The sequence below is a fragment of the Mytilus californianus genome, unplaced genomic scaffold, assembly GCF_021869535.1.
Source record: "Mytilus californianus isolate M0D057914Y unplaced genomic scaffold, xbMytCali1.0.p SCAF_2, whole genome shotgun sequence".
Lineage (NCBI taxonomy): Eukaryota > Metazoa > Mollusca > Bivalvia > Mytilida > Mytilidae > Mytilus > Mytilus californianus.
Genome location: NW_026262668.1, coordinates 132,871,424 through 132,884,304, shown reverse-complemented (window position 1 = coordinate 132,884,304; position 12,881 = coordinate 132,871,424). Strand labels below are relative to the sequence as shown.

The window sequence follows — 12,881 nt, the reverse complement described above, 5'->3', positions numbered from 1 at the left end:
ATATATATCATTATGGTATATCTAAAAAAAAAACTTACTTAATCCCTGATAAATAGATAATTGATTCAGCCATGCTGGATCTATGTGATCACTCCGGATTTTGAGATAGTGCAGAATTCTAAGTTGAAGACATATCATGAAACTAATTATGTGTTTTTATCACTTGCAGAAACTTTATATAGATATAAGAAGATGTGGTATGAGTGCCAATGAGACAACTCTCTATCCAAGTCAAAATTTATAAAAGTAAACCATTATAGGTCACAGTACGGTCTTCAACACGGAGCCTTGGCTCACACCGAACAGTAAGCTATAAAGGGCCCCCAAAATTACTAGTGTAAAACCATTCAAACGGGAAAACCAACGGTCTAATACACCATTTTAATCATCTACTGCCAACTTTTGATATGTTATTTGCCCTTAAATTAAGAAAATATTGGTCGAACAGCTTCTTTATTTAAGATATACACTTGCATATAGTTCCTCTGTAAATCAAAATTTATAATAAACTACTGTTTATGGATTAATGAGAAAATGTAACATATCAAATTTAATCAGTTGATAAGAATTATGAAAGTATTTTATCTGTATCTTGTGCTTGTGCAAGTTATTGAATAGAATTTGGTACACGATGTGTATTCAATCACTTTTGATCTACACTACATAAAACTATTCTGTAAATTATGTCTCAAAGATGAATGATTTAGGATTAAAAGAATGCATTTTGTGTTGTGCAAAAGACAGACAAAAAAACAAAGTATGTATAAAAAATGCAAGCCGGATCTATTTTACTTGTAAAACTTGTTAATAATTTAGGTTAATTTAAGTTACAATTATTATTAATTTGCTTGAAACATTAAACAAAATTGCATAACACTAACCTGAGCATTTTCTGCAATCAAATATATTTGTTCTCCCCCATTATATTGCTATTTAACAGTGTTAGGTATTTGTACATGTATATTTGAATACAGGAAATTATTTTGTCTCAATAAAGATTGAACACCAAATCAAATTAATAAAATAGTTCTTTAATTTTAAATGCCTCTTTCAAGAAATTATGAAGTCAAACTTCAATAAAAAAAAAAAAAATAGACTACACCTTGCTTTGAGATTTCTATTTCCAATCATGCCAAAATTATTTAATTGGAAAAAAAGTGTCATGTAATTTTTATCAAAAATCGATTAATGATCTTAAGATGAGTTAGAAAAATAGCATACCCCAACCTATGTTCTACATTAGAAATACTCCTAAAAGCAACCATTTACAAGTAAATTTAGAGAGACAAGCTAGTTTTATTAACTGGAAAAAAAATCCAAATATCTTTCTGAATTTAATGCAAGAGAGGTATATCAATTATTTTTTTTTCACCACGATACCTGAGAACATGATTTTAAATTAGGCACACAGTTCTTCCAGTCTTTTCATCAGTGAACACATCTTTATTAATAATGAGATCAGAAAAATGTTGTCCTATCCCTAGCTAAAAAATGACTGAATTACAGTACCGACGCTGCTTTGATTTTTATCTTACCAGATGTCTCCTTCATGACAACAATGTTATTATGATACGCTGTGATTATCAGGATTTTTAATGGTCAGAATTTTTGTATTTTAAGGATAGGTATTTTATGATGAATTTTAATTTCTTGGCATAGATACAGGTTAATACCATGATTAAAGGAAGATTTCGGGTATACATGAGACAGCAATCCAACAGTATAAAAAACCAAACAACATACACAAATCAACAAATAATAAACATAAGAACTATTCAATATGTCAAGCTTTAAAACTACCAATGTATAAAACAGTTTTGAAAATTGAAGCAACATATATAGACAGATATTAAATATAAAACAGGTAAAGACACCCAAAACATTCTATATATAAAACAACATATTTGCTTTAAAGAAGGTTATACTTCAAATGATTAATTTGTTTTTATCTAAATTCATTGCTGTATTTTATTTTCAGACTATGTCCTGTAGTAGACAACATCGAAGTAAACAGACCAGATAATGATTCCCAAATGGTGGTGTCTGATGATTGTATTTTCGGCCTTTATGATTCAAGTGATATCATTTGGTACAGCGGGAGCCATTGGAATGTACAATATAGAATTTATAGATTACTTCAACGTTGGAGCAGCTGAAGTCTCCTTGATTGGTTCCATTAACCTTGGTGTTTTCCTAGGAGCAGGTATAATATAAGGATTTTTAAAATATAAAATTGAAACATATATTCACCTATTTAACATGTTTAAAATTTTATATGAAATTTTAATCAGTTTAATTTTTCAATTTATGATGTAAAAAAGATCATCAGAATGGACCAGTAGAAGACTTCAACACCTTCACACTAAATATTTAACCCATCTATCCAAGGTCAATTTGAGCTTTTGGCATCTTTTGTCTTTAAACTTTTTCAAATATGTTCTCATCTGAAAATAATGAACCATTTGAATTAAAACTTCACCGAAGGATCGCTAGTTAAAGTTCATTAATTTTATTTGAGTCCAATAACCAACATGTTGACCTGGCATATACAAAATAGAATGTAAGTATAAAATGCAAAAAAACCATTATAGGTACAGAAAATCTGCTGTGTGGCAAAAATGTTCATTCTAACCTCCTCTTATATCCTTATAAGACATATATTGCCCATTGAAGGGAGATTTTTCACTTACTTTAGTGTGTTTGACTGTTATCTTAAAAACGAGAAACGAAAGACCCTGTAAACAGCAAAATTGTTCAGCAATACAAGATCTACCAAAATGGTATAAGACTGAAACCATTAATTGTCTATTTACAGGTTTAATTGACTTAAATTACCATTTTTGACCAATTTTAGTGTTTTACCTATTGTCTCAACAATTTGTAATGTAGAAATAGACATATGTGAACAGCTTACTATTAAGTTGTGATCATAATGTTTTGTTTTTTTTTTTGGGGGGGGGGGTCTTGAAAGATTTTTTAGACAAATTTCGTTGATCCTGATTGATGTAGGTGTTTTTAAAAATGGTTAGGATGAGAGATTTCTGCTAATTAGAGCCTTTAGTACACTTATGATTCTACATTTGAGTCTTTTGTCTTTTTGTGAGTTCGTTTATCTTCCTGGATTGAGGGATACTAAAGTTTGTATTTTTGACAGATTCTGTATACAATCCCATTGGAAATAGTTTTGTTTTTTTAACACACCATGAACAATTAGTATCTAATGAATACACAGTATATACATTTTAGTAATTTTGGGAATTTAATTTAATGACATATATACTTGCAGGTCCTTATGCGAGTTTACTGAAATGACATATTTAATTGCAGGTCCTTATATGAGTTTACCTAAATGACATATTTAATTGCCAGTCCTTATGTGAGTTTACTTAAATGAAATATTCAATTGCAGGTCCTAATATGAGTTTACTTAAATGACATATTTAATTGCGGGTCCTTGTATGAGTTTACTTAAATGACATCTTTAATTGCAGGTCCTTATGTGAGTTTACCTAAAGGACATATTTACTAGCAGATCCTTATGTGAATTTACTTAAATGACATATTTACTAGTAGGTCCTTATGTGAATTTACTTAAATGACATATTTACTTGCAGGTCCTTATGTGAGTTTGCTTAAATGACATATTTACTAGCAGGTCCTTATGTGAGTTTCCTTTAATGGCATATATACTAGCAGGTTCTTATGTGAAATTACTTAAATGACATATATACTAGCAGGACCTTATGTGAGTTTACTTAAATGAAATATTTACTAGCAGGTCCTTATCTGAGTTAACTTAAATGACATATTTACTAGAAGGTCCTTATGTGAGTTTACTTAAATGACACATTTAATTGCAGGTCATTATCTGAGTTTACTTAAACGACATATTTACTTGCAGTTCCTTATGTGAGCTTACTTAAATGACATATATACCAGCAGGTCCTTATGTGAGTTTACTTAAATGACATATATACTATCAGGACCTTATGTGAATTTACTTAAATGAAATATTTACTAGCAGGTTCTTATCTGAGTTAACTTAAACGACATATTTACTTGCAGTTCCTTATTTGAGTTTACTTAAATGACATATATACCAGCAGGTCCTTATGTGAGTTTACTTAAATGACATATTTACTTGCAGGTCCATTTGTGAGTTTACTTAAATTACATATTGACTTAAAGGTCCTTATGTGAGTTTACCTAAATGACAAATTTAATTGCAGGTCCTTTTTTGAGATTACTTTAATGACATTTTTACTAGCAGGTCCTTATGTGAGTTTACTTAAATGACAAATATACTTGCAGCTCCTTTATGAGTTTACTTGAATGACATATTAACTAGTAGGTCCTTTTGTGAGTTTACTTAAATGACATATTTACTAGCAGGTCCTTATGTAAGTTAACTAAATGACATATTGACTAGTCGTTCCTTATGTGAGTTTACTTAAATGAAATATTTAATTGCAGGTCCTTATGTGAGTTTACTTAAATGTCATATTGATTAGCAGGTTCTTTATGTGAGTTTACTTAAAAGACATATTGATTAGCAGGTCCTTATGTGAGTTTACCTAAATGACATATTTAATTGCAGGTCCTTATGTGAGTTGACTTAAATGACATATTTAATTGCAAGTCCTTATGTGAGTTTACTTAAATGACATATTTAATTGCAGGTCCTTATGTGAGTTTACTTAAATGACATATTTAATTGCAGGTCCTTTTGTGAGTTTACTTGAATGACATATTTACTAGCAGGTCCTTACGTGAGTTTACTTAAATGACATATTTAATTGCAGGTCCTTATGTGAGTTTACTTAAATGACATATTTAATTGCAGGTCCTTATGTGAGTTTACTTTAATGACATATTCACTTGCAGGTCCTTATGTGAGTTTTCATAAATGACATATTTACTTGCAGGTCCTTATGTGAGTTTACTTAAATGACATCTTTATTTGCAGGTCTTTATGTGAGTTTACTTAAACGACATAATTAATTGTAGGTCCTTATATGAGTTTACATAAATGACATATTTACTAAAAGGTCCTTATTTGAGTTTACTTAAATGACATATTTAATTGCAGGTCCTTTTGTGGGTTTACTTGGATGACATATTAGATTGCAGGTCCTTTTGTGAGTTTACTTAAATGACATATTTACTAGCAGGTTCTTATGTAAGTTTACTTGAATGACATATTTAATTGCAGGTCTTTATGTGAGTTCACTTAAATGACATATTATATTGCATGTCCTAATGTGAGGTTACTTAAATGACATATTTAATTGTAGGTCCTAATATGACTTTACTTAATTGACATATTTAATTGCCGGTCCTAATGTGAGTTTACTTAATTGACATATTTAATTGCAGGTCCTTATGTGTGTTTACTTAAATCACATATTAACTAGCAGGTCCTTTTGTGAGTTTACTTAAATGACATATTTAATTGCATAATGGACCTTATATGTGAGTTTACTTAAATGAAATATTTAATTGCAGGTCCTTATGTGAGTTTACTGATCAGACATATTTGATTGCAGGTCCTTTTGTGAGTTTACTTATATTACATATTTACTTGCAGGTCCTTTTGTGAGTTTACTTAAATGACATATTTACTTGCAAGTCGTTTTGAGGTTTACTGATGAGACAGATTTAAATGCAGGTCCTCATGTTAGTTTACTGATGAGACATATTTTAATTGCAGGTCCTTTGGTGAGTCTAATGATGAGGCATATGAGTTTCAGAAGAGTAGCTGTCATTGGGAGTTTACTCAGTTCTATTAGTTTGCTGTGTGTTCCATTTTTAGATAATATCATCTATTTGTATATAATATATGGAATCTTTACAGGTGAGGGCAATAATACTGTGATCACATTAATATTCACTTCATTTGTGATGTCACTATGATGTCAATAACTTGTCAAAACTGAGCCATTACCAAAAAGATATCACAGGATTGAAGATAATTTGCTGAAAATATATTTTTGATTAAGATGTTACTCATATTTCAATATTAATGACAAGGTCTCAAATAAGCTATTGGCATTTTTTGCAATTTTCCTGTAAATAGATTTATTTGTCAAATAGGGATTATCATTCTTTGAGTAATAATAAAAATTGTAACATGATATGAAAGCAATAAAGAATTTGCTACTGTTGCGATTGCATGGAAAATATTTTGGCTCCTGATATATCCCCGTTTTTTAACAGGTTTAGGATTTGCTATGGTATACCTACCGTCAAGTGTGTTAGCAGGTCTGTATTTCAATGAACATCGGAGTCTTGCTACTGGTATCGCAACAAGTGGATCTGGCATAGGAGCCGTAACATTTCCATTATTAGTACACAGTTTGATCCAATATTATGGCTGGAAGGGGTCAGTTTTCATCCTTGCTGGACTCAGTTTACAATGCATTGTATTTTCTGCTTTGTTATTTCCACTGGCAGAAAAACCAGACAGGAAAGAACTGAAGTCAGTGTTGACAAACAGCAATATACATGACAAACAAACAAATAATCCTGATATTGACCACATGAGGAACAATGGTAAATGTGAGAATTACAATGTTCACACATGTATATCAGAGAATGACAAATCAGTTCAGCAAAATTGCAAAGTCACAAAATTAATGGAAAATTCTGACACTGCAGCTGAAAAAAGTTTAAATCATTGCTATGTTTTACGTGATTTTTCTTTCTTTGTTTTCTTTCTTAATAACATACTTTGGAATATGGGAGTTGGAATTTCTTGGATTCTTGCTCCCGAGTACTTTGTATCAATGGGATTGACCAAAGAAAATGCAGCTACTATTTTAACATTTAATGGAGTTGGTTGTTTCATTGGTTGTATAATTGGTGGAGGACTTGGAAATATACAAAGCCTTAGTAGATTGTCTATGTATATATCATGGAATATTGCAGTGGGAATATTGTTAATGTTCTTGCCGTTTAAAATTTTTCAATCAGTTGAAATTTTGTCATTGATAATGTTTTTAAATGGACTTGGATTTGGAGGAATTTTAGGACTACTAGTCATTTTTACAGTTGATCTGCTAGGTGAAAAGGCTTTGGGTGATGGTTTTGGATATTTGATGTTCAGTAATGGTGTAGGATTTATAATTGGTCCACCGCTTGGAGGTGAGTAAACCTATAGAGCTATTATAAGTCCATGAATTGAGGGTAGTCTATCTACAAGGTTGTTATTTATCCTCCATTCAAGGTTGGTTGCCTATAGAGATTGTTTATGGCCACATATGATGTTGAGTTAATTTACAAAGCATTTCTAGTCCACATTTAAAGATAATTTTACATACAGAGCTTTTGTTAGTTTACATATTGACACCCCTTATTTATTTGTAGTAAAACATAAAATACTACAAGACACAAGAAAGAAAACAAATATGACAGTTGCTTTTAATTTTCCCAAGATTTATTAGATCTTAGATATTTGGAAGCTTTGATTCGATAGATTTATATATGCAATAGGAGGAAATAGTAGCACATACATGTAGATTTCTGAGATATCCCCCCCAAAGTCCAACTTCATTAATGAAAATCACTTCCTTAGAAAAGCACAATAAAAAACATAAAAAAAATGCAAATCTTAAAACACAAAAAAAGTGTAAATATAAAAGAAGATGTGGTATGATTGCCAATAAGACAACTCTCCACAAGATACCAAATGACACAGAAATTAACAACTATAGGTCATCGTACGACCTTCAACAATGAGCAAAGCCCATACCGCATAGTCAGCTATAAAAGGCCCCGAAATGACAAATGTAAAACAATTCAAACGAGAAAACTAACGGCCTAATTTATGTACAAAATAATGAACGAAAAACAAATATGTTACACAGCAACAAACGACAACCACTGAATTACAGGCTCCTGACTTGGGACAGACACATACAAAATGTGGCGGGGGTAAACTCGTTTGAAGGCGCCAACCCTCCCCCTAACCTGGGACAGTGGTGTAACAGTACAAGATAAGAACAAACTATAAAAATCAGTTGAAAAAATCTTAATTCATCAGATGGATACAAATAGAAATACATCTAACAAAAACACGGAGTGGACGTGGACTGGTACTTATACATCCCCACAACAAAAAGACACTAAGTACAGATCTGAGAGTACTCGCAGTTACTGACAGCTAGTTCAAAGCCAATAACAACTAATAAAAAAACATGCATCTAAGACTAGAATATCAATCAGTACACATCCATCATCCAATGGATTTAGTGTAAAGACGTCATAAACAGTCAGAGAAAAACATGACCTTGTGCAATGCCAAGATACAGGTATCGACAGATTGTAGAGCCATGAATGTGCATATGCATATAAAATTAATATTTAGTTTGATTTTAATTTACTGATAACAAAATCAATATTAATACCAATAAAAAAAATATTCAAAGATCTAATTACAGTTTTGAATTGGTAACCTTTAGAATAAGTTTATTTAAAGGATCGATAAGTTTACCCGGATCGTTTCTAAATTTCCGGACTCGGTAAACAACATCTCCGTAAAAATGAGGATGTGCTATCATGTTTGAAATAAGTTTTCTACAGGTACAACCAAACTTCAAAACCAAATATTTATATCTATGGAAGAATTTAGTAAAGGTTTTAGGTAATTTGTGGTAACGAAATCTCTGACTAAATAGTTTACCAGTAATACATATATTTCGTTCATTGAAATCCAAAACGTCACAACAGACACGCATAGCGAACCAGTTGTGATATATAAACACCGTAGACTGTAAAGTTTGAATGTTGTTTATATTTAGTCGAAACATATTTTACAATTAGTTCATACATATACATATGATAGATATAAGAAGATGTGGTATGAGTGCCAATGAGACAACTCTCCATCCAAGTCACAATTTGTGAAAGTAAACCATTATAGGTCAAAGTACGGCCTCCAACACGGAGCCTTTGCTCACACCGAACAGCAAGCTATAAAGGGCCCCAAAAAATCCATTCAAACAGGAAAACAAACGGTCTAATCTATATAAAAAACGAGAAACAAGAAACACTTATGAACCACATCAACAAACGACAACCACTGAACATCAGGTTCCTGACTTAGGACAGGTGCAAACAAATGCAGCGGGTTTAAATGTTTTAATAGGCGCCAACCTTCACCCTAACCTGAAACAATAGTGTAACATCACAACATAGAAAGACACATTATAAAAAATCAAAAAACATATTAACAAAAACAAGTGAACATACACACATATGATGTTTATAATTTCAGGAGCATTTAAAGACTCCCTTGGTACTTATGATCCCACATTTTTCTTTGCTGGTACATTGATTGTTGTTGCTGGATTATTGATGTTCATCATACCAATAAGAGACAAGTTTGTTCTAAGACCAAAGAAAAAAAAATTGACGATAGAAGTAATCTCAATACATAACATATGATAATGATCTGATTTGTCCAGTACCCTACTTAACTTGATATTTATCCAGCTGTTCTGTGAACATTTATTATTATCTATTTAATGTCTTTAATGTCTCGTAAGATGAGGCTAGAATTGATAACATTCATCTATTTCTCATTTAATTATTTGAATTTGTGCATTTATGATTTTAATTATGTCCTTATGATCATTTTTTTTATTTAAAATAGTTGGTATCTTGATCTCCAGGCACAGCTAGTGTTTGTCGTGCCTGCGACATTTATGTCGCAAAAGCGACACACAGCGATCCTAGATTCCGGCTTCGGCGGCGTCAACATTTAGGTTCAGTCTGTGGCTGAAGTTATTTTTAGACATCAATAACTTTGTCATATCTCCATGGAATTTTCGGAAATTTGGACAGAAGTTTGATTATGACCAAAATATAGTATCCAGAAAAAAAATTTGAAAATATTTATTTACATTTTGTCGTTTTTTACTGATAAATGGACTTATAACAGTTTTTGTAAGATTTCTTTTACTGCTTTGCCTATTATTTCCTATTCCGTAATTGTGATCCTTATTCATTGTTACAACCTCCGGTCTTTTTTATTTTTCCTATACCCCTATTTAATTATCATGATTTTACGCAATGGAAAGAAAATTATTAACAACATAACTTCTAGGATATCCACATGCTTAAACAAACGTATTTGTAATGCCTCTACAGCCAGATTGTTTAACAAAAATGCGCGTGGATATCCACAAATTTTCCCGTGCAATGCCAAAAAGTGACTAACCTGTTTTAGATTAACTTCACAAAATACTGTACGGTCAACAGTGAACGGGAGAGCTTTTTCGCTCTCCTTTTCCTGTGACATTACCTGAAAAACTCAAAACCTTATATATGTGGTAACTTGAACCCAACCTAAGTGTGGTATTCAATATGTGGGACAGACGGGACGAGCGTATTACAAAAGAAATCAAGAACACCTTTACCCCTTTCGTAGACCTAAAAAATTCAAAAGTTTGATATATCAACATTTAGATAAGCATAATCACAATCTAAAATTAATTAAATTCCAACCACTTGAAACCGTTCAGAAACAACCAGGAGAATCACACAAGCAATTCGAAAAATCACGTGAAGTTCGCGAATTATTTTGGATAAAAAGACTTCAAACAGCTTATCCTCTCGGTCTTAATGACAAAATATTAGGACAGGGGAACATAACTAAAACTTCAATCGATGTCATTAATATTGTCGATAAACGACTTAGAAATAAAAGGTCTCATGGCAAACGCAAAAACCGTAATCAACGTATTAAACATCGTATAAATTATACACTTGCTGATCTGTTATCTATAATAAAAAATAATGGCAGACATCAAGTATTATGCAAACTGGGTCAGATACCAATAAGTAAATTATATGCTATTTTTCTGGAGTGTGATACAATTTCTTTTTTTTAGCCCAATGTATGTATACACCCGTATTATTACAGCCTTTTGTCATCATAGGCTATTTCCTAGTATCGATAAACCTGAAAATCATAAACGGCATTTTCTTAAATTAAAATATATAAATAGAGGTATTGATTTTATTAACTTATCTAGTATATTCAATGACTCTACCATCCAAAGCCAAATACCTCCCTATTTTGATAATATAGAACCACCTATTATTTCGTATTCTTATAAAAAAACCCAGCAGAAGTTTGATTTTTAATTATACGTCAGTTACATCAGACGTCAATATAGAAAATAATGTTCCTTCCACTTGAGATTGTGAAACATCTAGTTTTAGATATGTTCCCTATGGTCATGTCCTTACAGGAGACCTCAACATCGTCGAAGACCGTGAGGTCATAACTTTTCTGAAGAAAGGATCGAAATATCGTCCTCCATCTAAAATAGATTGGAAACAGTGTCGTCAGATCATTAAAGACGCTCTGTCTGTCTACTGTAAAAATTGGTGTAAACGTGAAAAATCTGATAAAAAATCTCTAGACAGTTATTTGAATAAAATTATGAATACTGTTAATATTCGTATATCTCATTTTGAAAACAATTCTGAAATTAGTAAGGGTCCATGATATTCCCATTTCCAGAATAAAAAATAAATTTCAAGTACTCGCAAAGCGGTTTGTGTTCGTACCGGCAGACAAAGCAGCAAATAATGTAGTGGTGGTGTGACGCATATACTACACGGAAGTTCTCCAAAACGAAATTACAAATTCATCTACATTCAGGTCCGTACGCTCCACAGAGAGTCAAGTTGTTAACAAGCATATCACTGCCACTACCCAGCTTAAGGCCTCTTCCGAACATTTGAAAGTCCCTACTATGTACTGGTTACCTAAATTGCACAAAAAAACATTTAAATTCCGTTTCATCTCCGCATCTAGTAAGTGTTCTACTACTAATTTATCAGTGCTTCTAACTACCTCCCTTACTACTATCAAAGAACTTGTTATTAACTTTTGTAATAAAGCTTATGAAAATAATGGTATTAATTATTTTTGGAGTGTTAAAAATTCTTTAGAGGTTTTAGATAAAATACATGCTTTTGATGGTCCTTTTAATTCTGTTGACAGTTATGATTTTTCTACTCTCTATACTACACTTCCACACAATATTATCAAGAAAAAGTTTTCATATTTAATTAAATGGTCTTTTGAAAAATCTCATTACAAATTTATTTGCTGTAACTCGTTTACAGAAAAAGGAAAGTACGCTAGATACACTTACTGGAAATGTGAAGATATGATTGAAGCTTTAAATTTTCTCCTGGACAACATATATGTACGTTTCGGCGATAGAGTGTATCGACATGCAAGTAGTAGGTATTCCTATGGGCACTAACTGCGCCCCTTTAATAGCAGATTTATTCCTGTATTGCTATGAATCTCAGTTTATGACCAAACTCAGTAAAGACACGTCATTGTTACATGTGGTTGATACATTCAACAATACCTTCCGTTATCTAGATGATATTTTTCGTTAAATAATCCCGAGTTCTCTAAATATACTTCCGAAATTTACCCAATAGAACTTACTTTAACTAAATCTAACATAAACAGCAGTAGTTGTCCTTTTCTGGATTTGGACATTTCAATCTCTAAAGGAAAACTCCATACGAAAATTTACGACAAAAGAGACGATTTTTCATTCCCTATTGTTAATTTTCCTTTTTTAGACGGCGATGTTCCTTTGGCTCCATCATACGGTGTATATATATCCCAACTCGTTCGTTATGCCCGTGTGTGTAGTGATGTCATAGATTTTAACGAACGTAATCAATGCATCACTGGTAAATTATTAAATCAAGGATTTCGTTACCATAAATTACGTAAAACTTTTTCTAAGTTCTTTCATAGATACAAAGATTTGATTAGTAAATTTGGCTGTACTTGTAGAAAACTGATTAAAAACGGTATTTCACATCCTAAATTTTACGGT

At 31.7% G+C, this 12,881-nt stretch overlaps 1 protein-coding gene across 1 annotated transcript; it reads left to right on the top strand.

The window, feature by feature from the left end:
* The first annotated feature begins 1,987 nt into the window (after positions 1–1,987).
* On the top strand, positions 1,988–9,844 carry LOC127727818 (monocarboxylate transporter 14-like). The gene is made up of 4 exons (XM_052234933.1): positions 1,988–2,203; positions 5,711–5,854; positions 6,217–7,143; positions 9,275–9,844. Exons 1-4 carry the CDS (start codon positions 2,023–2,025, stop codon positions 9,442–9,444), a joined length of 1,422 nt encoding a protein of 473 aa, XP_052090893.1. The 5' UTR covers positions 1,988–2,022; the 3' UTR covers positions 9,445–9,844.
* Positions 9,845–12,881: the final 3,037 nt, after the last annotated feature.